The sequence below is a fragment of the Dunckerocampus dactyliophorus genome, chromosome 4, assembly GCF_027744805.1.
Source record: "Dunckerocampus dactyliophorus isolate RoL2022-P2 chromosome 4, RoL_Ddac_1.1, whole genome shotgun sequence".
Taxonomy (NCBI): Eukaryota; Metazoa; Chordata; class Actinopteri; order Syngnathiformes; family Syngnathidae; genus Dunckerocampus; species Dunckerocampus dactyliophorus.
The window spans coordinates 26781654-26804880 of record NC_072822.1 but is presented as its reverse complement, the minus strand read 5'-3'; the positions used below and the strand labels follow the sequence as shown (position 1 = coordinate 26804880).

The window sequence follows — 23227 nt, the reverse complement described above, 5'->3', positions numbered from 1 at the left end:
CAAACCAACTAACTGTTTGTGTTTGGTTCTTAATATTGATTTCTTAAAATATTGTCCCAGGCTAGTGGGGAAGGATAACCTCCTCTTCTCCTTCCAGATGTCCTTGTAACAGCGCACGGGATGCACGACCCCGCTAGTATTCATTAACATTCAATAATCTTTATCCTTAACCCTCCGGGTTTGTCGATGGTCGTGACTTTGTAAGTGGTTTGAGGTTCTGAGACCTGTCTAACTAAAATGACTTGTGGAACCTACTCTACATTTCCAAAGATGTTTCTTGATTTCTTTTCATTTAGCTTTTGTCTCGTTTCACTTCTTCCATGGCGCTAACTGCTGTTCTGCCACCTGCTCCCTGTCACATGACAATTGTTGAAGACTTTAAAAAGTCTTTAAAAAAAATAGATACAAATCCTTAAAGTTACATTTTGTGGTGTGTGGTGGAAAACAACAATGACCCCAAGGGACAGATGTTCTTTTATGAACAATGCATGCAACGCACATTTTAAGAATACACCTGAAAAAGACATGAAAAGTCCATCAATTTTATCATAGCTTTATATGAACAAATATATCAACAAATTAACCCAGAAAAAATGAGCAAAACATTACTTGTGGTATAAAGGTTATTGCTTCTCTTTAGCCTTTCGTCCTGGTTCTTTGGACCGCGTTGCTATCGGAGAAGTATCCAATGATGACACAATTTAAAAATGTTAAAATTCTGAAGGTAAGAGCATTATATGTGGTTACAGGCTGGACTTTAACATCAACAGCGTCTTTATAGTAGTTGCCACGCCCCTCTAGAAAGTGAAGGTTTGTGTGAGAGAGTGAGAACAATGCATCTTTATTGTTTTTTCCAATATTTTTCAATTTTTTTCAATCAGTAAGTGGTGCTCAACTCTGATTGTGCTATGTGAGTGTGTGTGTCAAAAAGGCCTTCTATGAGAAGCTATTAGGCTGAGTTATTAGACTAAATCGAGAGGTGTAGTAATATTGAACAGTGGATAAACTATTGTTGGATTCTTGACACATTCTTGACATGTTGGCCACACAGTCAGGAGATCGAGAAGATCTGGGTTCGAATCTCCATTGGGCTTCTCTGTGTGGAGTTTGCATGTTCGTGGGTTTTCTCCGGGTACTCCGTTTTCCTCCCACATTCCAAAAACATGCATGTTAGGTTAATTGGCGACTCTAAATTGTCCATATGTATGAATGTGAGTGTGAATGGTTGTTTGTCTATATGTGCCCTCCGATTGACTGGCGACCAGTTCAGGGTGTACCCCGCCTCTCGCCTGAAGTCAGCTGGGATAGGCTCCAGCATACCTGCGACCCCAGAAAGGATAGGCGGCATAGAAAATGGATGGATGCATTCTTGACACAGTGCCCTAGCCTTGTGTTTTGAGTCGTTGTCGTGCTGGAACACCCATTTACAGTGTTCTAGCTTAGGCCCATCTACAACGTTTTCTCAGTGTTCAATCTTAGGGCAGGAGGTTGTCATCTGAGATTCTATAGAATGTACCATGGTACCATGGTACATGCCCAAAGCCAAATGTTCTTCAGAAGGGCCTGAACATTTGCCATTGTGAGCCTGTTATCGAGCCAACAGTGTGTCTTCCTGAGCAAGCCTATTTGTGAAGGCATATGTATGTAAGGTGTTGCATGGGCACCGTGGAGGTCAGAACTGGTTGGTAGGGGATGAAATACTAATTTCAAGCAATTCATTATGAATTAATGAAACTACTGTGCTCTGCAAATATCAAATTAATGCAGTTCTCATCCCTTTCAGGTCTGACCAAAATGCTGGCCATTCAGTACCTGTCCTGCTGCAGTCTATTAGTGCTATTAAAGATAGTTCTTGCCCAGTACGAGCACCTCGGCTACCCACCAGGCTATCCAGAGCCACAAGAGGAGGAGCAGTACTCCGCTCCCCAGCTGGCACCTGACACTCCCAGAATTCAGCTCCGACTGGCTGGAGAAAAGAGGAAGCACAACGAGGGCCGTGTCGAGGTTTTCTACAACGGCCAGTGGGGAACTGTCTGCGATGACGACTTCACGATCCACGCTGCGCAGGTGGTGTGTCGGGAGCTGGGATACGTGGAAGCCGTATCGTGGTCCCCATCGTCGAAATATGGGAAAGGAGAAGGTATTTGATTTGAATGGAGATATTGTCAGGATTTTAGTGGAATGTTTTAAAAAAAAGAACTTCGAAAGCAAAGCTCACTGGGTGATATATTAGAGAAATAACGTTATAACTTTTTCCGCAACCTAATTTTTCTAAAAATGACAACTTTATTTGATGTTTTCTTTGTTTCTCATACCACTTTAAAAATAAGCTCTTTCTTAAATTTTTCAAACTTATGCTACTAAAATGACAAAATGAATACAATTCTAACTCATAAATAAATCATACAATTAAATACATTTTTTTAGATTACATCTTTTTTTCTCTTAATATTTTACTTTATTCTTGTAAAATTACTGCAGATTTTTTCATTTTTGCTGTGTCGCTGAATCTAATCTAATAATTACAAGAGTCCTTTTTGTTGCAAATGTTGTTATAAAATTGGAGGACAGCAGGAGGGTTGGCGTTGGAGCGAGCCGTGTGTTAAAAATATACATTTTCATTTCGATTACTCGTGGATTTTCGCCATTCGCTGGTAGACATGGAACAGAACGCCCTCAAAAAGCAAGTATCTACTGTACCTCGATTAGTTTTCCCCTCTGTTTATTCGACAACTACAGCCCCCCCCAATTATGGCACTGTTTAATCTTGTCTTTTGTTACCAACAGGACCCATCTGGTTTGACAATCTCCACTGCACTGGTAAAGAAAAGACTTTGTCACTGTGTCCCTCCAATGGGATTGGTGTGTCTGACTGCAAACACAGTGAAGATGTAGGTGTGATGTGCAGCGACAAGAGGATCCCTGGATTTAAATTTGTCAACACACTGCCCAACCATGTGGAGGTACAGCATCATTATTATTTAAACCAAGGTTCAAAACTTTTGTTACCGAGCGCCACTTATATATCTATTACTCAAAATATATTTGTATATATATTTGTATGCATATACTGTATACTGTATATACGTATATATATTTATTTATATATTTATATATATTAAACCAACATAGAGGAAGTGAGCAAATGTATTTGCAATTGATGTGAAACAGAAAGGGGGTATCATTAAATAACCTTTGCTTCTTCCTACTTCTTTTTGGACATGTAACATACATGCATGTTCATAACTAAACTATTACCATTACCAAATACAAAAATATGTGTTTTTAGTAGCAACATTTCAGCTTTTTCTCTTTAAATTGGGCCTTTTTGCTATATTTGTCTAAGTTTTGCTGTTGTTTTTTTTGCTCAATTTTATTTCTACAATATGTCGCGGGCCAATAAAAGATGGCTGCCAGGCTGGCTAAACTTGTAAAGTTTGATCCTCGGTTTTGAAAAATGTGTCAGGAACTTGGACATTTAACTCAGGCTGATAAGTCAAAGCACAATACAGAGTTCCCTCGTTTATCGTGGGGGATAGGTTCCCAAAAGAGCCCGCAATATATATATAATTATATATGTTTATTGTTGTTTATATATGTTTTAAGGCTGTAAAACCTCTCACCATACACTTTATACACTTTTCTCAGACAGGCATGAACATTTTCTCATATTTCAGTCCTCTGGTCACACCTGGAGGGGGCCCACACATAGACTAAATTGTACAGACAACCTCTTTCTATAAATCCACAACACAGTATAAACATAAATGAACACAAACAAAACAACTTGTCCTTAAGAAGCAAAACCTATCCACTGGTGCTGAGAAGATGGGGCTTGATAACACCTTGTGGCGGCATGGCTCACGTGGGTGAGTCGGATTTTCTCGACCATAAGGCGCACTGTATTAAAAGGCGCAGTCTCAGTTACAGATGCTATTTCTGTATTTAACACATATAGTGTATAAGGCACACCAGATTAATGGGCGCAGGCATGGTCAAACAGACGGGTGCTCGAGAGTCAGTGAGGAAGCGATAGTGCTTTATTTCTTTGGGCAGATTAAGAACATAGCGCTCATACAGCTTATCAAACCCAATGAAAATTGAGGAAGGTCATCACTCAACACAACAGTCTCAGTTATGGTGCACAACTAAAAACATCACACAGCAATGCAGCAGATAGAAAAAAAACAGACAAGACACTACCACTATTTGCGCAGAACAATAACTAACAACTATGTAGCTCAACCATGTAACTTTAAGAGCATTTGCACCAAAACAGTACCGCAATGCACGCTGGGGAACAGGAAGTGCTCCTAGCGACGCTATAATACGCTAGCATGCATGCACGCTAAGATAGAAGAAGAAGATGGTCAGCTTTTCCTTGTAATCCGCCAGAAGTTGCTGCGCCACGGTAGTCCTTGCCCGGCTGGATAGATGGCGCCGTTTCATAAAATATACCTATATAACTGCTGGGGGCCTGCCTTTAGCGTCCTCTTTCACGTCCGCATGCTGTCCTCAGTCACGTCTGCCTTTCCTCTATACAAGCAGTGTGTCACCAGGAAATGCTCCCAATCAGTCGAGCGGAGCGCTCATCAAGGTCACACAACAACATTTACAGATTTTGGAACTCAGTGCACACATAAGGCGCGCCACATTGTAAGGCGCCCCGTCCATTTTGGACAAAATCTAAGACTTTTACGTGCGCCTTATGATCGTGAAAATACGGTACTCATCTTTAAGCCCGATTAATGACGACGTTAATCAGAATCATTTAGCTATTTTTATGCTTGAAAATGCTTACTTTATGAAAAAAATACGTACAGTTTGTTTAAATAGGAATATTTTTTTTACTAATAATAGGCTGTAGTCAACTACGAAACAGCAATTATTTATTAATTAAGTGAGTGAACAATGTTCACGATTTAACGAGGGACGACTGTACAGTAATGTGATGAAATGCTGTCATTGTGAGGAGAGAAGGAATGTTTGTGTGGGGAAACATTTCCCCAGCGGACTGGCGGCATCTCCTTGCATATACAGTACAGGCCAAAAGTTTGGACACACACAACACAACCCCACTGTCCCAACCCCATTAATAAGGCAAGAAATTCCACTAAGTAACCCTGACAAGGCACACTTGTGAAGTGAAAACCATTTCAGGTGACTACCTCATGAAGCTCATTGAGAGAACTCCAAGAGTTTGCAGCGCTATCAAAAAAAAATAAAGACATAAAATATATGTCTAAAATATAAGACGTATTTAGAGTTATTTCAGACTTTTTTGTTAAGTAAATAATTCCACAGGTGTTCATTGATAGTTTTGAGAATCTACAATGTAAATAGTCATGAAAATAAGGAAAAATAAAGAAAATTAAATGAGAAGGTGTGTCCAAACTTTTGGCCTGTACTGTACTGCACTAACCCGCCACATCCCGAGCTAAACATGTCGAAGCAGCACCTGAGACTAACTTACCGTAAACAAAAACACTTAAAAACTCATCACTTATTCATCACCAAAAATGACTGGAAGGTGGTTCGGTTATCTTAGGTCGGTATCATGGATAATATCATCAAGTATTTGCTGAGCTCTCACGATACGGTGGTACCTCAGTTTTTGTTATTAATTCGGTCTAAAGTTTTGACGAAAACTGAAGTGTACAAAAAGCGGAGCAATTTCACCATAGGAAATCATTTCAGTCAGATTAATCTGTTCCAGACACCCAAAAATATCAAGAAAAACTACATTTTATAGAGAATAATTTTAGGTTTACATGCAGAAAACAATGCAAAATAATTATAAATGAGGAATGAAATGGCTACATCAACATTTAACATAATTTTTACCTTCACTGAAGACTCTTGCTGGCAACAACAGCAGAGAGGGAGGAGTAGAGAGCGTGCCATCTTTGTACTTTGTGATGAGTTATTTCTTTAACTCAATAATATTTCTCATCTTCTTTATCATATTGATGGCATTCACAACACCACGGCCGGTTATTTAGCAGTCACACTCAATAAACAGTGCACAAACACTAAGTCAGCAACAGGTAGGATGCTTTGCGATACAGTACAGTACAATAACAGAGACAGTACAATCATAATTCTTTTCTGTAGGATTGCAATCGTTTTTAACATTTCTGCAAGTAAAAATTGATGAATTTGGCTTACTGCGCAAGAGCTGCTTACTGTCTGAATGCACCCAGTGAGTGCAATTAGTTGGATCATGGCGGTGTGTGATCTGTATTTGTCAGCATGTTGCCAATAATATACTGTAGCATTGCAGAAACATGTATTGTACTCCATGACTTTCTACAGCCTGTGTAATGTCTAATGTAAGTGTGACATCATTATTCTTGCTAATCGGAATCGAAAATACATCCTGAAGGTGTTATGGGCGTGCATTAGCTGGATGGTGCTCGTCACTGCCAGGGGTCACCAACCTGTCGATTGTGAGCTACTAGTCGATCTTTGGGACTTTGCCGGTCGATGGCGCGAATATTAGGGAACATTTTTTTTCTTGCGCAGGTTCACGGTCGAGAACAGAGATCTTGGGCTCCAAAAGGTTGGTGACCACTGCCTAGACAGACCAAATGATTAAGGAAATGAGTAAAGAAATGAGGAGAACCAAACACAAACAGTTCGTGGTTTGGTCTGCAAAGTATGATAAAAGAGGCAAAAATATTGATCGTTTTTTCAACTTCAAAGCTGATGTGTGTGAATAATATGTTTTGCATAAAACACAAAGACAATAGGGCTGCCTTCTTGGATGACTAAGGAAATTGAAAAGTATTCACATTGAAATCAGAGGATACAAAACAATATGCGTTCAAAAGAGTAATACATTTGCGTCATAAAAATGCCTCAGACCTCACAAATGGCTCTGCATTGTCTCCTGCGGTATCCCTGCGCCCTGTCGCCTCTCCATTCTTGTGGATGTGATGCTCGCATCTTCTTCCGCTGTGGAACACATACGAAAACAAGGTGGCCACGGCGTTCTACAGCGGAAGAAGATGCGAGCGTCTTCATCACATACACAAGAAGAGGTGACAGTTAATGATATGTGCTTTAAAGATGAAGGCCTAGCATTGGTACTTGGAGTAGGATATTTGTCGGTGTGAAATTTTAGTGTGAAACATTGAGAAGAACACTCAGGAGTGGGTGGCCAACTGACATGATTACTTTGGTTGAAATTTGAGATTAGAATTCGTGAATAATTTTGGCTGTTTTTTGGCGTTTGAGGAGGAAATATGAGACCATTTTTTACAATCGAGCAGACCAGGATAGAACTCTCTTTTAAATGAGTGAACTGATCCGAAAGTGCAAAATCCAAGCAGCGGTCATCATTTTTTGGCTTCAGAATGTTCTGCTCTCTTGGGACCAACAGCACACTTTGGCTGTCTGAATTAATAACAGTCCTTTCCACATAGCCTGCAGCGTGAGCGTGTCAGTGAAAGTGATGTTTAACTGTAAATTGTTGGGTGCTGTACTTGTAACTGCCAGAGTTGTCTGGCTGGATGTCCTAAGACCCTGTTGATTTCTGGGCTGGCCAATAGGCATGAAACTAATTACCCCCAATCTCAGAGTGTTATCTCTTTGTTCACTGTGCAGGCCTCATGAAGCCACATTCCGATGTTATGAGAACACTGCAGGGCTGAGCTAACTGAGCCAGGACCCAATCCCAGGCTTCTTACTTTAAAGGCAACTATAGCATTTGAACTTTTGTTCCTTCGTGACTACCGGATTTGCTGCAGCTGGACGTTTTGCCCACTGCAGTGTAGGAGTAAATGCCTCTAACAGAGGTACAAAGGTTGATTCTATCAAGATGATTGCTTCCCAAGAGGTTTTCCATTATAAAACACGTGGATGCCAGTGCCTCATAGCATGGCCTTATCATCTGGAAATGGTATCCTGGTGACACACCCAGACACACCCTGGTGTGGAACGACTGCAAGGATGACATATAGTTAGAGGTTTTGTGCCACTGGATGATTCGTATGCTCTGTATGCACCGTCTTCCCTACGTGTTGGTAACCTCATTCAGCTGACCAGTCAACCCCAAAGGAAATACCCAGAGAGTGAACTAAGGGGGAGGTGAAACATGAACTCTTACATGTATGTGTTGATGACCTTTGACATCTGTGGTCAGTCTTCTGCGTAAGAGCATCACCATTAAAAGGAGATGTTGTATCTTGAGTTTGGTGCATTGGCGCCCAGTGTTCACCCAGTATTCACTCCTGCTTCTCCTGAATATTTAGCTATGTCTGTATTTATATTGCATCAGCATTTCTCTTGATGCAGAATTGGCCATCAAAAACTTTGAGGTCTGAGCTGTGTTCATGTGCATACATTCCATTCTATTTCTAGCCATCTTCAACATCTACAAATTCCATTGTTTATTTCTCTCATCGTGATCCTCACTGTAACGGAAATGCCAACCATGTGTTGACTGGCAAAAAAGCCCTATACCCATTGATGGTTTTATTGGTGCTTTGATGGCACTTTGACAGAATATTGAGGTTATACTTGTACTGTGAGTGATTTGCTATGTTGAAGTACATCCTGTGAATATAAAGTACAGGAGGTCCTCGGTCTACGTACCAGGTCTGTTCCTACGGCGGACTTTTAGTGTAAGTCGGAACTTTTACCTGAATTAACACCTACGTCATTTACACTGTACATACGTGATAAATGCATAAAATACAGTAATAAAATATTAAATACAAGCGTTAAATAAATAAGCAAACAATTCCTTACTTTTTATACATGTGGTTACTTTGCACACTAGAAAGGGCGTTGCAAGGGAGGGAGAGACAGGCTTATTGGGAGAAGGAAGTCTCAAAAAGCATTCTTCATCCTTTCACATGTTAATGGTTCATTATCCTTGATGATGGTTGTGACAGTCGAACAGCTTAGACCAAGCGTGCCGCCAGTGTTGGTCGGTGTTTCTCCACTTTCTGAGCATTTGCGATGTCTAATTTCACTTCACTTTCCTTTGATCTGTTTTACGCGGGGGACACATAATGAAAAACAAAAAAATGAACTAAAAAGAACAAAAATGACATTTGCTTTCCTGAGTGCAGCGACACACGATTATGTATTCTTCCGTCTCGCGCATGTAACTACTTCTCTTTTTCTTTTTGTAAAGTTTTAATAACGTATGGGAGTGTAAAACGTCGTAACACGAGGACCGCCTATAGTACTAGTGTTGCATCTTTCCAGTGCAGTTGTCCCTCGCCACTTTGCAGTTCAAGTTTTCTGGCTTCACTCTACCAAGGTTTTTATAAAATATATTACAGTCGTCCTTCGCAACATCACGGTTTTTCAAAAATGTATTAATTAATTAATGATTGCTGTTTCATAGTTGATTATGGCCTATTATTAGTAAAAAAAAATATTGGAGGACAAGTTATATGTAGTATTCTGTTCCCTAGGCGTCAGTAATGTTACACTGATGAGACATTTCTTAACATAACATGACCTTAGCTTGCTCCTCCCATTTTGTGTGGAAGTGGTACATTTTTGGCTTCTTTGTCCTTCTTCCCCACTCAGTTTCAAACCTATTCATAAGCTTAGAACTACTTAGCTTGGCAGATTTCGTTCATTATAGCGATCTAATTTATCTTATTTATTATGTATTGTGTAAAACTAAGACATGAATAACATCAAATTAAAAGCACAAAATGAATGCCGACCCACCATCCACCAGTTCAAGTTCCAGCCAAGTTTTTCCAGAAAGATTATTACATCACTGTTTGGCGTGTGTGGTAAAAGGCAGTGCGCTAGCATGAATTAACTTGATACAAATGTGCACAATAAGTCTCAATAAGTCATCTTACCTTTATGCATTCCCACATAGTATCAGCATTTGACACCAAATTTGACACCAAATACAGTAGTAGTCTATGTGTGCGGCATGTTGATGATAACACCCATGATGCCCATTTGCTTTCTGTTCAGGTTCTGACAAAAACTTTTTTAGGTATGGAACATGAACAGGACAATGGGCCTCATTCACGAACATCTTCTTAAAAGTCTTCTTAAGAAGTGTACTTAAGAAGGCGCGAGTTAGAAACTGCGCCACATTCACGACACGTTCTTAAGTAGGGATAATCGTTCGCACCGGTGTTCTTAGGTTGATGAATGCCAACTGCGATGCCCGTGCATGTAAGGGCCTAATTTGCATAGGTCACCGCCTATTATTTCCTATATAAGGTAAAAAATGTGCCGTGCGCAACAGGCAACTGGAGGCGGAGATGGCAACGCGCAAGGGCAAGACTGAGGAGCAGCTGGACAACAAACAAAAGAAAAACTTAAATTCTACTGAAATAGAGGTGCTTTTACAAGGAGTGACCGAACACAAGACCACCTTATTTTCAAGTGTATCCACCGGTCATCAAGCCATCCAAAAAGAGGTGGCATGGAGCACCATTGCAGGAAACATAAATGCCGTTTCCACGGAGAAACGCACCACCGCAGAGGTTAAAAAAAAGTGTTTTGACTTAAAATAGACTAAAAAAAAAGATTAGACTGCACCGGAGGGATCTGGAGGAAACGGGAGGCGGGCCATCAATCAGAAACCAAACCATTTGGGAAACTCTAGAAAATATTTACACAATCATGATGGAAAAATAAAGTCAAAATACATAGTTTGTGTGTGACAATTTATTTTTTCTGTGGTTACATTTGATTAGACGCTGCCTAATTAATACAGCAGCCCCGTGCTCTGGCTCAAGACGTGGCTGGGGGCGCATGTCGTTATCTGGGGGTGCTACGTGCGCAATGGACACACCACGTTTCATTGCGATGTTATTCTGATGATCCTGCACACCTGCAAGAACAGAGAGGGAAGCCTGAAGCCTGAAGCCGGACATCAAATATTCGTGGCTTTCAGCAAATAAATCTAATGGTCCCTTTACATTCTCTCTCTGCGCAGCGCACGTCCAGCCAGGTACTTTTTTTTTGATGAATTGGGATTTGAATATATATTTATCCATGGAGTATATTTTAGTTGTTTTGATGATAAATAATTGTTGGGATATTTTATTTGCACTACATTTTTTGGGATCAGGTTGCAAAATCCATCATGAGGGCGATTGCGCATTGAAAGTGCAAGCTTTGCTTGTGCGTAAGAGTCCTCCTGAGCGTTCGTAGAATTTGTTCTTAGATCTAAGAACTGTGAGTTGAGAACACGTTTCATGGATGCCAAAAATCTTCGTAAGAAGGCTTTAAGAACACATTTGTGCGTAAGAACGTTTTGTGAATGAGGCCCAATGTGCTTAAGTTCGGGGATTCACAGGATCATTGCATTTGAGTCTTTTATTTTCTATCACAGCAGCTTTTCTCATCTTCTCCCTCGTCTCTCCCACACGCACACACACACACACACACACACACACACACTCATAAGTGGATTATATGGAGTCACCTCATGCTGAGTATAGAAGTCACATTTTCCTATCTTAGGTCATTTTCCCCTCCTGCAGACGGAAATTCAAATCTTCCATTTTCACATGTCCTGGTTGAGACATAAATTACTTTGTCAGCTTTTTGTCAGCTCAGCTCTGCTTTGTCATATGCGATTGACAACTGCTTAACCATTGTGTTATTATCTTAAAATTACTACAACTTTTCTCCCCAGGCATACAATTTTTAGTCCGGCTATAGTGTATATTCTGGGGATGCAACTTTGCAACTAAAGCTTAGGATGGGATGAGCATGGACAAATGACCTCACACAGATTTGATTTTTCAGTATGCGGCCCTCGCTGGAAAAAGTTTGGACACCCCTGCTTTATCGGGCTCTTCACCAAATTGGATGGGCTCTTCTTAGGCCCATCACTCTACAAAGTTTTGTGCAATAATAACAAGCGGCAATCAAAAGATACACCTCACACTATTTGGGCTTGGTGGAGGTAACAGGGTTTATGCACTACAAGGACAGGTATTTCCAAAAACACGATAAATATTGTAACATGTCATAACAACACATGGCAAGCCTGACAACAAGGTTTACCATAGTACTGCCAGCTCTGTTTATATGTTGTCTTAGCTTTATAGACACATTTCCACTTAGTCATTCTTTCTGTCTTCTAGGTCACAGTCATAGTTTTGGGAAACATCTGTTTTCACTTTTTGATGTGCTTTTTAATACATTTAAAAGGGCAGACATCACACTGGGACCCAGCAGTTCATGTGTCAGTGTTACCTTAGAACAGTGGTTCTCAATTATTTTCTGTCATGCCCCCACTGGGGGACAGACATGTTTCCGCGCCCCCCCCCCAGAACTGATAATATCTATTTATTTATCCGTACGGTACAGACTGAACTCGAAACTGAAACATGCAGCGGAATGCAACAAAATGGAGAGCAGTGAAGCATGCAAACGTATTCAAGAGTCAAATTGCATGCTGAGTACGACAAATTCATACATGTTGGCAGGAAAGTCCTCCCTGCCTCTCACGCCTCCCTGACAGTTCATCGTGCTCCCCCAAGGGGGGGCCCACCCCACTGTTTGAGAAGGACTCCCATAGAAAATGTTAGATAAATACAGACTAAACCCGGGTCTTTTAATCTTATAATCTCCGTCAAGAAAGTTAAAAATCTGTATGAACAAAGATGGACATAATTACAATACAGACCGAAGTACATATTTGGGACGCCTGTTGGAGGTTTTCCCTTAAATAGCATTCAGTGACATGGCATGTTCTGCATGTGAGGTGATTTCTGCTGCTTGAGAGAGTTGTTGAAGGCCTCTATTAGAAACATGTGTTCTTAAGCTGCATGCACTGTGTTTTTGCTGGCAAATGTTACTCTACTGCAGAAGAGGTATGTTTTGTACTGAAAGCGCAGTACAGGCAAACTGTGGAAGACTTTACAGTATAGTCAAGACATTGTACTGCTGTGTTGCAGTGGCATATAATGTGTAAGATAATGTATATTCAATCCTGATACGTATGAACAAACATACAACTGATCTGTTCAAAATGGAAGTATTGAATCCATGTAAACTGACTAATAATGCTCAAGTGACAAATGTAACAATTATGAGGGACAGTGTCCCTTGTTTATTGCAGTTAATTTCCAATTACCAACCCGACCGTGATAAGTTAATTTCTGCCAAGTAGGATGTCTTATTTAGAAATGAAATATTTTCATAGTAGAAAACCTGTATATGACATTCTACATACATTTTTAAACATGATTAGAGTCCTCTAGACATTAAATTAAATAACACCACTGTAGCCACCTTTATGCTCGTATTACCCGATACAGTAGACATAATAAGAGAAAAGAAGCTATTTAAGGCGCAAACAAGACTTGCGTTTGTGTGTGTTGCTGTAAATGTGTTCAGGTGCGAGGGGAGCTGAGTAAGGGATGGTGTCTGGGCTTCAGAGTTGAGTTTTATCTTGTCATAGGTTATGGTCGTAACAGTAGCCCGTGTCAGGGATTATTGTGTCTCTTGTGAGATCACTCATGCTTGCAATAAAAGCATGTTGTTCCGGCGGTCAAGTGTGGTGATGTTCGAGTTAACTTTCTCTCCCTTTTCCCCGCCACTGTCAATTTGGATACTTGGATATTAAACTTTACTCGTGTAATACCTACTAATATATCTTATTACAGTAACCCCTTATTTCAGGTGGTTAATTGTTTGCAGACCCAACCATGATGAGCGAATTTCCGCAAAGTCATATTCCTTATTTAGAAATTGAATATTTTCATGGTTAGAACAGAGAAAACCTGTTTATGACCTTCAAAATACAGTTTTTTAACATTATTGAACCCTATACACACTCCTATAGTGACTTTTATAATTTTACTACCCAATATAGTAGACACAATAAGAGAAAATAAGGTATTTAAGACATAAATAAGACTTGTGCTCATGTGTGTTGCTGTAAATGTGTTCTGGTGTTAAGGGAGCTGAGTGGGGGGGTTGGACAGAAAGTGACGTCGGGGGTTCAAAGTTAAGTTTTAGCTTGGCGTGGGCCCGTGTTAGGGAATATTGTGTCTGTCCAAACCTGCAATAAAAGCCTGTTTTTTATTACTGGCACCTAGTGACCAGCGTTAAATACTACAATCACAATGTCTTTGAATTTGTCTTCTGTATGCCTTATATTTTTATTTTAGCTCAGTTAGACATTTTTATGCTTGAAAATGCTTAATTTAGGCAAAAAATATGTAACATTTACAGAATACAGTGGTGTGAGAAAAACCTTTTCCAGACTGATAGATCTCAATTAATTTCTTTCTGGTGGGGGACAACAGGGGGGCAATTACTGTACTTTTTCACAAAGGACCATGTAGGTTTGGATTTTTTTTTCTCGCTTAATAATACAAATTTTCATATAAAAACTGCATTTTGTGTTCAGTTGTGTTGCCATTGACTAATTTTTCAGTTTGTTTGATGATCTGAGACATTTAAGTGTGACAAACATGCAAAAAATAAGAAATCAGGAAGGGGGCCAACATTTCCTCACACCACTGTATGCATAGTTTTTGACTAATAATATATTCAACCGCAAATCTTAATTTATTAATTTATTTTTGAAAAATTGTGATAAAATGAAGAGCTGTGCAATTACTGTACATTTCTCAGTGAGTTCAATTCGAGAAGACACGTTCATAATAGCTTTGACCCATGAAACCAATAAAAATAGCATGTGTTCGTCATTGAAGAAGTGTCATCTCCCAGATGACCGAGCTTTTCACCCTATCTCTTAGAGTGAGTCCAGCCACCCTATGGAGGAAACTTGTTTCGGTCGCTTGTATCTTTGATATCGTTCTTTTGGTCAGGTCCAAAGCTTATGGTCAGAGGGGAGGGGAGTAACGTAGATCGACCGGAAAATCGAGACGTTAGCCTTCCGGCTCAGCTCTGTCTTCATCACAACGGTCCGATACAGCAACCCCATTATTGCAGACGCTGCCACAATTCGCCTGTCGATCTCACGCGCCAACTTTCTTTCAGTCGTCAACAAGACATCAAGATACTTGAACTCCTCCCCCTGGGGCGAGACCTCACTCCCAACCCAAAGGGTGTAGTCCACCCTTTTCCAGCTGAGAACCATGGTCTCAGATTTGGAGATGCTGAGTCTCATTTCAGAAGTATCACACTCAGCTGCAAACCGCCCCAGTAAACACCGGAAGTCACAGCTTGATGAGAGCATTAGGACCACATCATCCACAAATATCAGAAATTAGATTCTAAGGCCCCCAATCCTGACTCCTTCAATGCCTTGGTTGCGCCTAGAAATTCTGTCTACAAAAATAATGACCAGAATCAGTGACATTGGTGGAAGCCGACGTTCAATGGGAACTAGCTCAACTTAATGCTGGCAATGCGAACCAAGACTTCTGCTCCGGTTGTACAAGGACCGAATGACATGTAGTAGCTTGCCACCAATCCCATACTCCCGGAACTCCCATGCACCCTCCAATAATGTTGCAAGGGTGTAGGGGCTGATCCAGTTTTTCGGCAACCAGGACGAAAACATTCCACCCACTGTAGCTGAGGTCCGTACCCTTCGGTCGTACACTTCTCTCTAGCACTCTGGAATAGACTTTCCCAGGGAGGCTGAGGAGTGTTATCCTCCTGTAGTTAGAACGTGAGTAAACCTCACTCTCGAAGCCTAAAGACCCGAGCTTATTGTCACATTGACTGTCTGGACTTTTAGCTCTGCGCTTAGCAATCTTGACTCATTCCAAAAGTTCTGGGTTCGGTCCCAGTGTGTGGCTGGCTGCACCCGATCTGGTGATTAATCATGATTAATTAATTTGAAAACTGTGATTAATCTGATTTAAAATTGTAATGATTTGATAGCCCTAATTTTGTGTTTATCACACGGTTAATCGTATCTTATGCTGTTACATGCTAGCTGCAGTGTATTATATAAGAAGTGTCCCTCTCAATCCAGAGAAAAAGCCTCACTCCAAGAACATGTGAGTCTACAGATTACATGACTGAGTTATTTAAGTGTTTGTACAATTCAAAAACATTCAAAGCTACCTTGTGTTGCAAAAGATCGAGGGCCCCTTCATGCTTTACATGTCAGCCCTCAATGGCTTTTCCATCTGTGCTAGTTTCCCCCAAACCAAGAAACAGGAAAGGCATCACTCCCCGGAGAGGGCTGAAACAAGACACACATGTTTGTAATCTTATTTTTTTCGGCAGCTAAATGGCTCTTTTTTAAGTGTGAATCCACGTGAGAAGCATTTGATACCCAGATAGGAAAGAAATTAAGATGAATTAAATGGATGAGGGAAGAGAGAAAGCTAACACACTGGCTAGCCAAAGGGTAAGTGCAAAGGTGATAATAGTTTTGTTTGTTTTTCCAGACTTTTCTATGCATTCCCTTGTGTGCAGACAGTGTGGTGTTTGGCAGTGATATTGTTTACTTCTTCTTGGCTGTGGTTGAGTTCCCTTTGTTTTGTCCTTTTCACTTCAATGTTAAGCCAGGATGTCCTTTACGGCAAGCAAATGTCTGGCGTGGAGTTATGTACTGTATGATGTGTTTACTGAATACAGGCACAAGGCCGTGATCACCACGTACTCTCTGTGCACCGCTTTATATTTTCTGCACTGTTGAGCCTGACAAAGGTGGTAACCTCTGGCAGGAAATAGCAGCCAGATATACTTGTGATTTGTATTTCTCAATCTCCTGATATTGTTTGTTATCATATTTATAATTTCTAAATACCAAATTGGGAAAATCGCATCTTGTTAGTTCAGGGGTGTCCAAAGTGCAACCAGGGGCCGTTTTCGGGATGCAGCCTCTTTTTGTTACCCCTTTGTCAGTTTGTAAAAATGTAATTTCATTAAATTCATGAATCCAGTAATCTCTCGCCACTTCACACTTCGAATTTTGCGGCTTCACTCTTTCACGAATATATTTTCAAAAATATAATATATTTTCAAAAATGTATTAATTAATAAATCATGCTGTTTTGTGGTTGAATTCGGCCTGTTATTCGTCAAAAATTGCATATTTAAGCAAATTGTTTGTATTTTTTGCATAAATGAAGCATTTTTAAGCATAAATGGTTAATGAAGTTAAATACAAATGTTTGGCATTCAGAAAATGCATTGTAAGATGATGTAAAGTGTTCACTGGTCACTAGATGTCAGTAATGTTACTATAATGTTCGGTGAGACACACAAGCACCAGACATGATCGCCGGAACAACAGACTTTTATTGCAGATTTGAATTGTCCCATAACAAGCAGAATAATTCCTAACACAGGCACATGCCAAGCTAAAACTCCGAAGTCACTTCCTGTCCGCCCCCACTCAGCTTCCCTAGCACCAGAACACTTTTATAGCAACACACACGAGCAGAAGTGTTATTTATGCCTTAAATGTGTGTCTGCTATATCTGGTAATGCGATTGTAAAGGTGACTATAGGGGAGTGTATAGGGCTCTAATAATGTTAAAAACTGTATTTAGAAGGTGGTAAACAGGTTTTCTATGCTCTGAAACATTTATAAATAAGGAATCCTACTTCTTGGAAATTCACTCATCATGGTCAAATGAGGGATTACTGTAATGAGATGTATTAGATATAACACTAACGTGCTTTGTCACCTATTAACACAAAACTGAAAGACGTTGAAATTGATGCTTTGCATTTCCTGTAGATCCTGTCGTTTTGCCGAGGTTCCATTTTTGGTTTTACCATCTTTAATGTACAAAATGTATCTCAGAAGTCTCCCATTCTCAATTCTCAATTTTTCTGCCTTCAGCTCTGCCTTCAGTGGACACCCCTGCATTAGTTAATGTCTAATATACTGTACACATCTTGAACAAAACCAGTGTATTTCCATCATCCAGTTTGAACTTCTCCGCCTAAGTTTTCTCTTTCATGTAGCGGGAGAATGTAGCTTTGATCTATGGGCAACGGCAAAAGGTTAAAAACCTCCAAAATCATAGTCCATGGCTTTTTTTGTTTGACTTGAAAATGGATATGCAGGACCTTGCTATCTTGCTATCTTGCTATCTATACGCTGTCTGCTCTTTAGTGTTGTTATCAGAGTTATGGTCAGAATTCAATTTTTAAACCTAATAGATTATTACTCCTTAGCCTTCACTGTCAAACGGCGCCAGAAGAGAGGGATGGCTTGCTGTAAGGCCATTTGGTGCCTTACCCTGTAACCCATATGTGTATGCGTTCTAGATAGTGAAACTGCTAGCACGAGGCAGCTAACAATGCACATTATGGGAGTCACATATTTTGGTTATTAAGTAGCGGTACTTGCTATGCGCTCTGTGAAATCAATGGGCCCACGAAAGAAGTTCCGGGAATGCTGAAAATGACCAAAATACTGTAAGTAGTATATGTTATCATGAATGTGCCTTTACTACATTTACAGCGTGTATATAAAACAATAACATGCTGTTGGAGGTTTTTGGATGTTTTTTTATAGGTAAACTAGTTAAATCCCACTATGTGAATTGTTAGCTGCCTCGTGCTAGTAAGAAAGGGGAAAGCTGTGTGGTCTTGTCTCACATAAGAATTGTGGATGATGGGGAAAAACCCCCAAGGTACTTAAAGTCCTCCACTTGGGGCAGGATCTCAGAAGTCTGGACTTCCCTGCTTAGGCTGTTGCCCCCGCGACCCGACCTCAGATAAGATAAGAAGAAGATGGATGGATAGATGGATGGATGGAAAACTGCACTTTTTAAAAAATTTTGCCCATCATCCACAATCCTTATGTGAAACGTGACCACACATGTTTGTTTTTCTCTCCAAAGAGAGAAAAACAGCTAAAAAAACAGCTAGCATGTGGGAGCTAACATTGCACGTAACGGGGCATACCTATTTCACACCTATGAGGATCTAAAACAGAAAAAAAAAACAGAAAACGGCAACAATGTTCTATTTATTGAAGTGAATTGTATGTAAACCAAGGTACAGCGCCATTGTTATTGTAGCATCTAACACAAAGAACTATTTTTGTGACACAGCGCCTAACGCCACTACTGAGAGGTAACGGGCCCACTCCAAAACAAAGCGATAGGACATCAATCTGTACTGACTAGGAAACAAGAACAAACATCTGAACAACTACGGATAGACTACCAAATTATCTGTAAAGTATTAGCCCGCATTCCATGTTTTGTTTATACACGGCTAGATGGACTGTGTTGTGATATCATGTTCTATGTGCTCCATGTATCACAATCAATATCATGGTGACTTACTCGATGGATAGTTGTCCGTCTGGTCCAGCTGGTCTGGGGTGTCTCTTCCAGTTTTTTTTGGGTAGGTGGAAAAAAGTTTCTATCCCTGCAGGGTTTTGTTCGCACTAACAATTGTTCGTTCGTTGTGATGCAAACTCTTGGAACAATGTCCTCCTCGCCATACACACAAAGCCTTTCCATTGATGGTAACACTGTATGCCACTCAGTGCAGCAGAAACACTCCATTTCTGTCGGCATGGCTAAGGAAGCTCCATATTTACACCACCAAGTTAGTAGTGACTTGCCCCCCATCTGCTACGAAGTTTCACTCCCTCTTCTTGCAGGCTCATCCTCCGTGTATTCAGGCGCAGAAAGATAAGGGTCTGGATCCTCATTTGTACAAAAGTAGTCAGCGGCAGCGGTGGATCTCACAAAGACTGCCATGATTAGTAGTAACAAGCAGACATGCGCTTGACACGCTGCTGTTGTTGGCGGACGTAGCGTTAGATCTGAAATCAATGCCCCCAGAAAATAAGTTCCGGTAATGTTTAAAATAATTAAAATATGGCAAAATACTGTAAGTATTGCATGTTATCATGAATGTACCTGTTATTGCATGGTCACAGCATGTATATAAAACCATAAAACGTTGTTGGAGGCTTTATAGTCGAAATAAGTGTGTCTTATGACGTGCATTTTTAGCTCCTCGATGGTAATTGTTATTCTTTCTTCAGAACACACGGAAAAGGGAAAGACATGTGCTCATGTTTCACATAAGGATTGTGGATGATGGGCAAAATAAATTAAAAAAAAGGGCAGAAATTTTGAAATGCAAGCCACACACTTATAAGTTTTCATCGAGGTCAAAAACTTCTTGGAATAAAAAGTTCCTGGAAAGTTGTTGGAAAAGGGTTTTACAGTTTGCCCCATCGTGTTTCTGTATGGACACAATTATGAAAGATTAACACCAAAACTGGCTTTGAAAATAAGTGTATCACTCTTAAATTGGTGCTGTCCATCACTCAGTTTTGGTTTGGAATATTTTTTTACACATTAATCACATTTATTCATTATTTATTTTGAATTAATAAGGCATATTCAGAGTTGGCTTTACAACCCAATAGGTACCCACACTTTTGTTCTCTGGTGTTTGATTTACTGACACATCGGTCTGTGTTGTAATAATTTTCCTTCAAAATTATTCAGTGTCTGAGCTTTTAAAGGCAAAAAAAAAGATTGATGAGTGAGGATTTACAAGCAGCACAATACGAGGCAGGTCATAGCCAAGGTGCAAGAGGAAATGGGATATTTCATTGTTGCGTAACACAAGAGGTTAGATGTGTAGCATGGAAATAAACATCATATAAATCTGTTGTTGTTCTTTCCTGTTCGTCATTGTATCCCCTGCAGAACCTTGATATCCAAGTTGAGGATGTGCGCATTCGAGCCATTTTGTCGTCACTACGCAAACGGATCCCTGTGACAGAGGGCTATGTGGAGGTGAAGGATGGCGGTAAATGGAAGCAGATCTGTAATGCAGAGTGGAGTCAATTTAACAGCAGAGTCATCTGCGGCATGTTTGGCTTCCCTTGGGAGAGGAAATTCAATGCCAGAGTCTACAAGTAGGTATTCCTACACACAATACACTGTCTGATTAATCGATTAATGCCAATATCCTCTGAAATGTGAATATATTTTAATTTCCTTAGTCATCCATGAAAGCGGACATATTATCTTGGTCTTTTAGGCAAAACAAGATATTCACACACATCAGCTGAGACTTTGGAAAACAGTGATGGACATTTTTGCCTCTTTTTTGATTTGTTGCGGACCAAACCACTAACTGTTTATGTTTGGTCCATACTGATTTGGTCCGTCTAGAGCCAATCCAATTACTCAAGCTTCACATTAATCAACTAAGAAAGTAAATTGTTGCTGCACTAACTGGGGCGTTTGAAAACTGAGGTTTGACCGTAGAACTTAATGTTCATAGACCAACTTTCAATTCAAGCATTGTGCAAAAGCCAAAAAATGTTGCCGTTTCTAAATTAACATTTCACTGAAGTACTGCTGATATGTTTTGCCATAGCCTACTTTTAGGAAATGACTATTGCTTGAATATTCTTTTATTGAGGCCGGGAAAAAAAAGTTAGCATTTTGTGCAGGTGGGATTTAATCACATTGTAAGTAGAGCATGACAATGGAAAAAGAAAAAACAGGAACAAGAGATAAAAAATAGAGAAATGGCAATTTACTGTAAACTGAATTTAAACTCAGGCCATATTCACACGAACGCAACAATATTTTCAAAAACGCACATTTCCCCCACAAAAAAAACCCTCCATACGTACAAGCGGAGTTTCAAAAAAATGTCTGTCCACATAAAGACACATTCACTGGCTGTCATTTGCATTTGGCAAATAAGGAGCCTCAAAAAGCTACCATAGCAGACTTGGTGACGCATTGTAACGCCTATGTTCATCAATATAGTGACATCTTAGATGTACAATGACACGTACACTATCGTTAAAATAAGCCGCTTACAGGGGTCCCAAGAATCATCAAGAGTGATTTTTTAACCGTGAATGTTATAAGGTGCATGTACCTGTACCGCAGCATGAAATGAAACACTCGTTAAGTCAATAACTTCATAGTCAGTTTAAAAACATGAGTTAATATTGCACAGTTTTTATGACACAAAACCAAAAAGCGCTATTTTACCCATCCACACACAAATGCAGAATCCTGAGTCTGGCCGGAGTTCACTAAAAGCACATGAGTTTGCATGTGGACAAAATGCCAAAACACATTTAAAAAATATGCGTTTTCTTTTGAACTACAGCGGTAACTCGGTTAACATCCGCCCCGGTTAGCGCGTTCTTTGGTTAACATCCAATTTTGCCTTGGTTTGCATTCGCACGATTGGTTTGTGTTCAAAATGGTGTCTGGTTTGTTTACGCTGCCATCTTGGATTCCGCAGCCAAGATGACATCAACGTGACACTTGCACGTGATGGTGCAATGCATTGTGGGCTGCGGCGGCCATTATTAGTGCAACAGGACTCATTTAGAGCTTGTCAAGTACTGTTTATGTCTAATGCGGGACAATAGTATGCGCGACGCACATTGTTCCCGCATGGATATGCATTGTCACCACCACTTCCCACATCCATGAAGCGGTCATGGCGTTATTTGGTCCTGCTGTGTCCCGCTGCATCCCGCGTGACGCCACACAACAGCAGGCTTTACCTTTAGCTTCATTAATTCCTGTTTGGGACATACTGGAGAATTTCCCCTGACTTGCTCCAAGAGGTGGTGGAAAAGTTAACCCATTTATGTGAATGAGACATGCAAGAGGCATGCTTTCATACGCAACGACCGCATTGTTTGCACATAGGTTGCGGTGTGTTTGCGGTACTTTTATGGATTTTACATATGTCAAATTTGACATCAGTAGGCCTACTATGTGTTTTTGGTGAACAAATTGCTGTTGTTGTCCAAGTAACCTCCTCTCTTCCCCCTCCCTTCTTGCAAAACCAGGTAAAAGTAATGTTAAATGTTCTGTTGTCCATTTTTTTGTCATGTGTAATTATGTTTGCATTATTTTGTGCATGTAATTTTTTTCTATAAAATGTGTTTTTATAAAATGTGTTTTGTGTTAATGTTTTTCAGTGTCTGGAACAAATTAATTGGATTTTACATTATTTTCTATTGGGAAATTTGCTTTGCTTAGAGTTTGTTTTGGTTTGAGTCAGACTGGAACGGAGTAATGAGTCATTTTCTGTCAGATATTCACAAAGTCATGACCTCCTGATGGCCTTTTTGTCTTTGAACATGGCAAGATTGTTGAATTGCACAAGCAAGGCCACTTCCAATGCACCATTGCTGCCAAGGTTAGATGCAGCAGGGACAAAGAAGGCCAAAACATTTCGCTAAGCCAGAGCATTCTTCCACAGACTCAGTTGTTTTGAGTCGCTGCCTCAACGTCATGGCTGAATATAGTCATAAATAGCTTAAAAAGTGTTTGTCCACTTTTTGTACGGAAACATGACG

At 40.2% G+C, this 23227-nt stretch overlaps 1 protein-coding gene across 2 annotated transcripts in view; it reads left to right on the top strand.

Moving 5' to 3' along the window:
- Nucleotides 1–23227, top strand: part of loxl2b (lysyl oxidase-like 2b) — a 49342-nt gene that overhangs the window by 5068 nt on the left and 21047 nt on the right. For both annotated transcript variants that reach the window (XM_054774661.1, XM_054774660.1), the window contains exons 2-4: nt 1784–2140; nt 2788–2963; nt 20586–20797. In XM_054774661.1, coding sequence (XP_054630636.1) covers nt 1795–2140; nt 2788–2963; nt 20586–20797 — 734 coding nt within the window. In that variant the 5' untranslated portion in view covers nt 1784–1794. The remainder of the gene's footprint in view (nt 1–1783; nt 2141–2787; nt 2964–20585; nt 20798–23227) is intronic.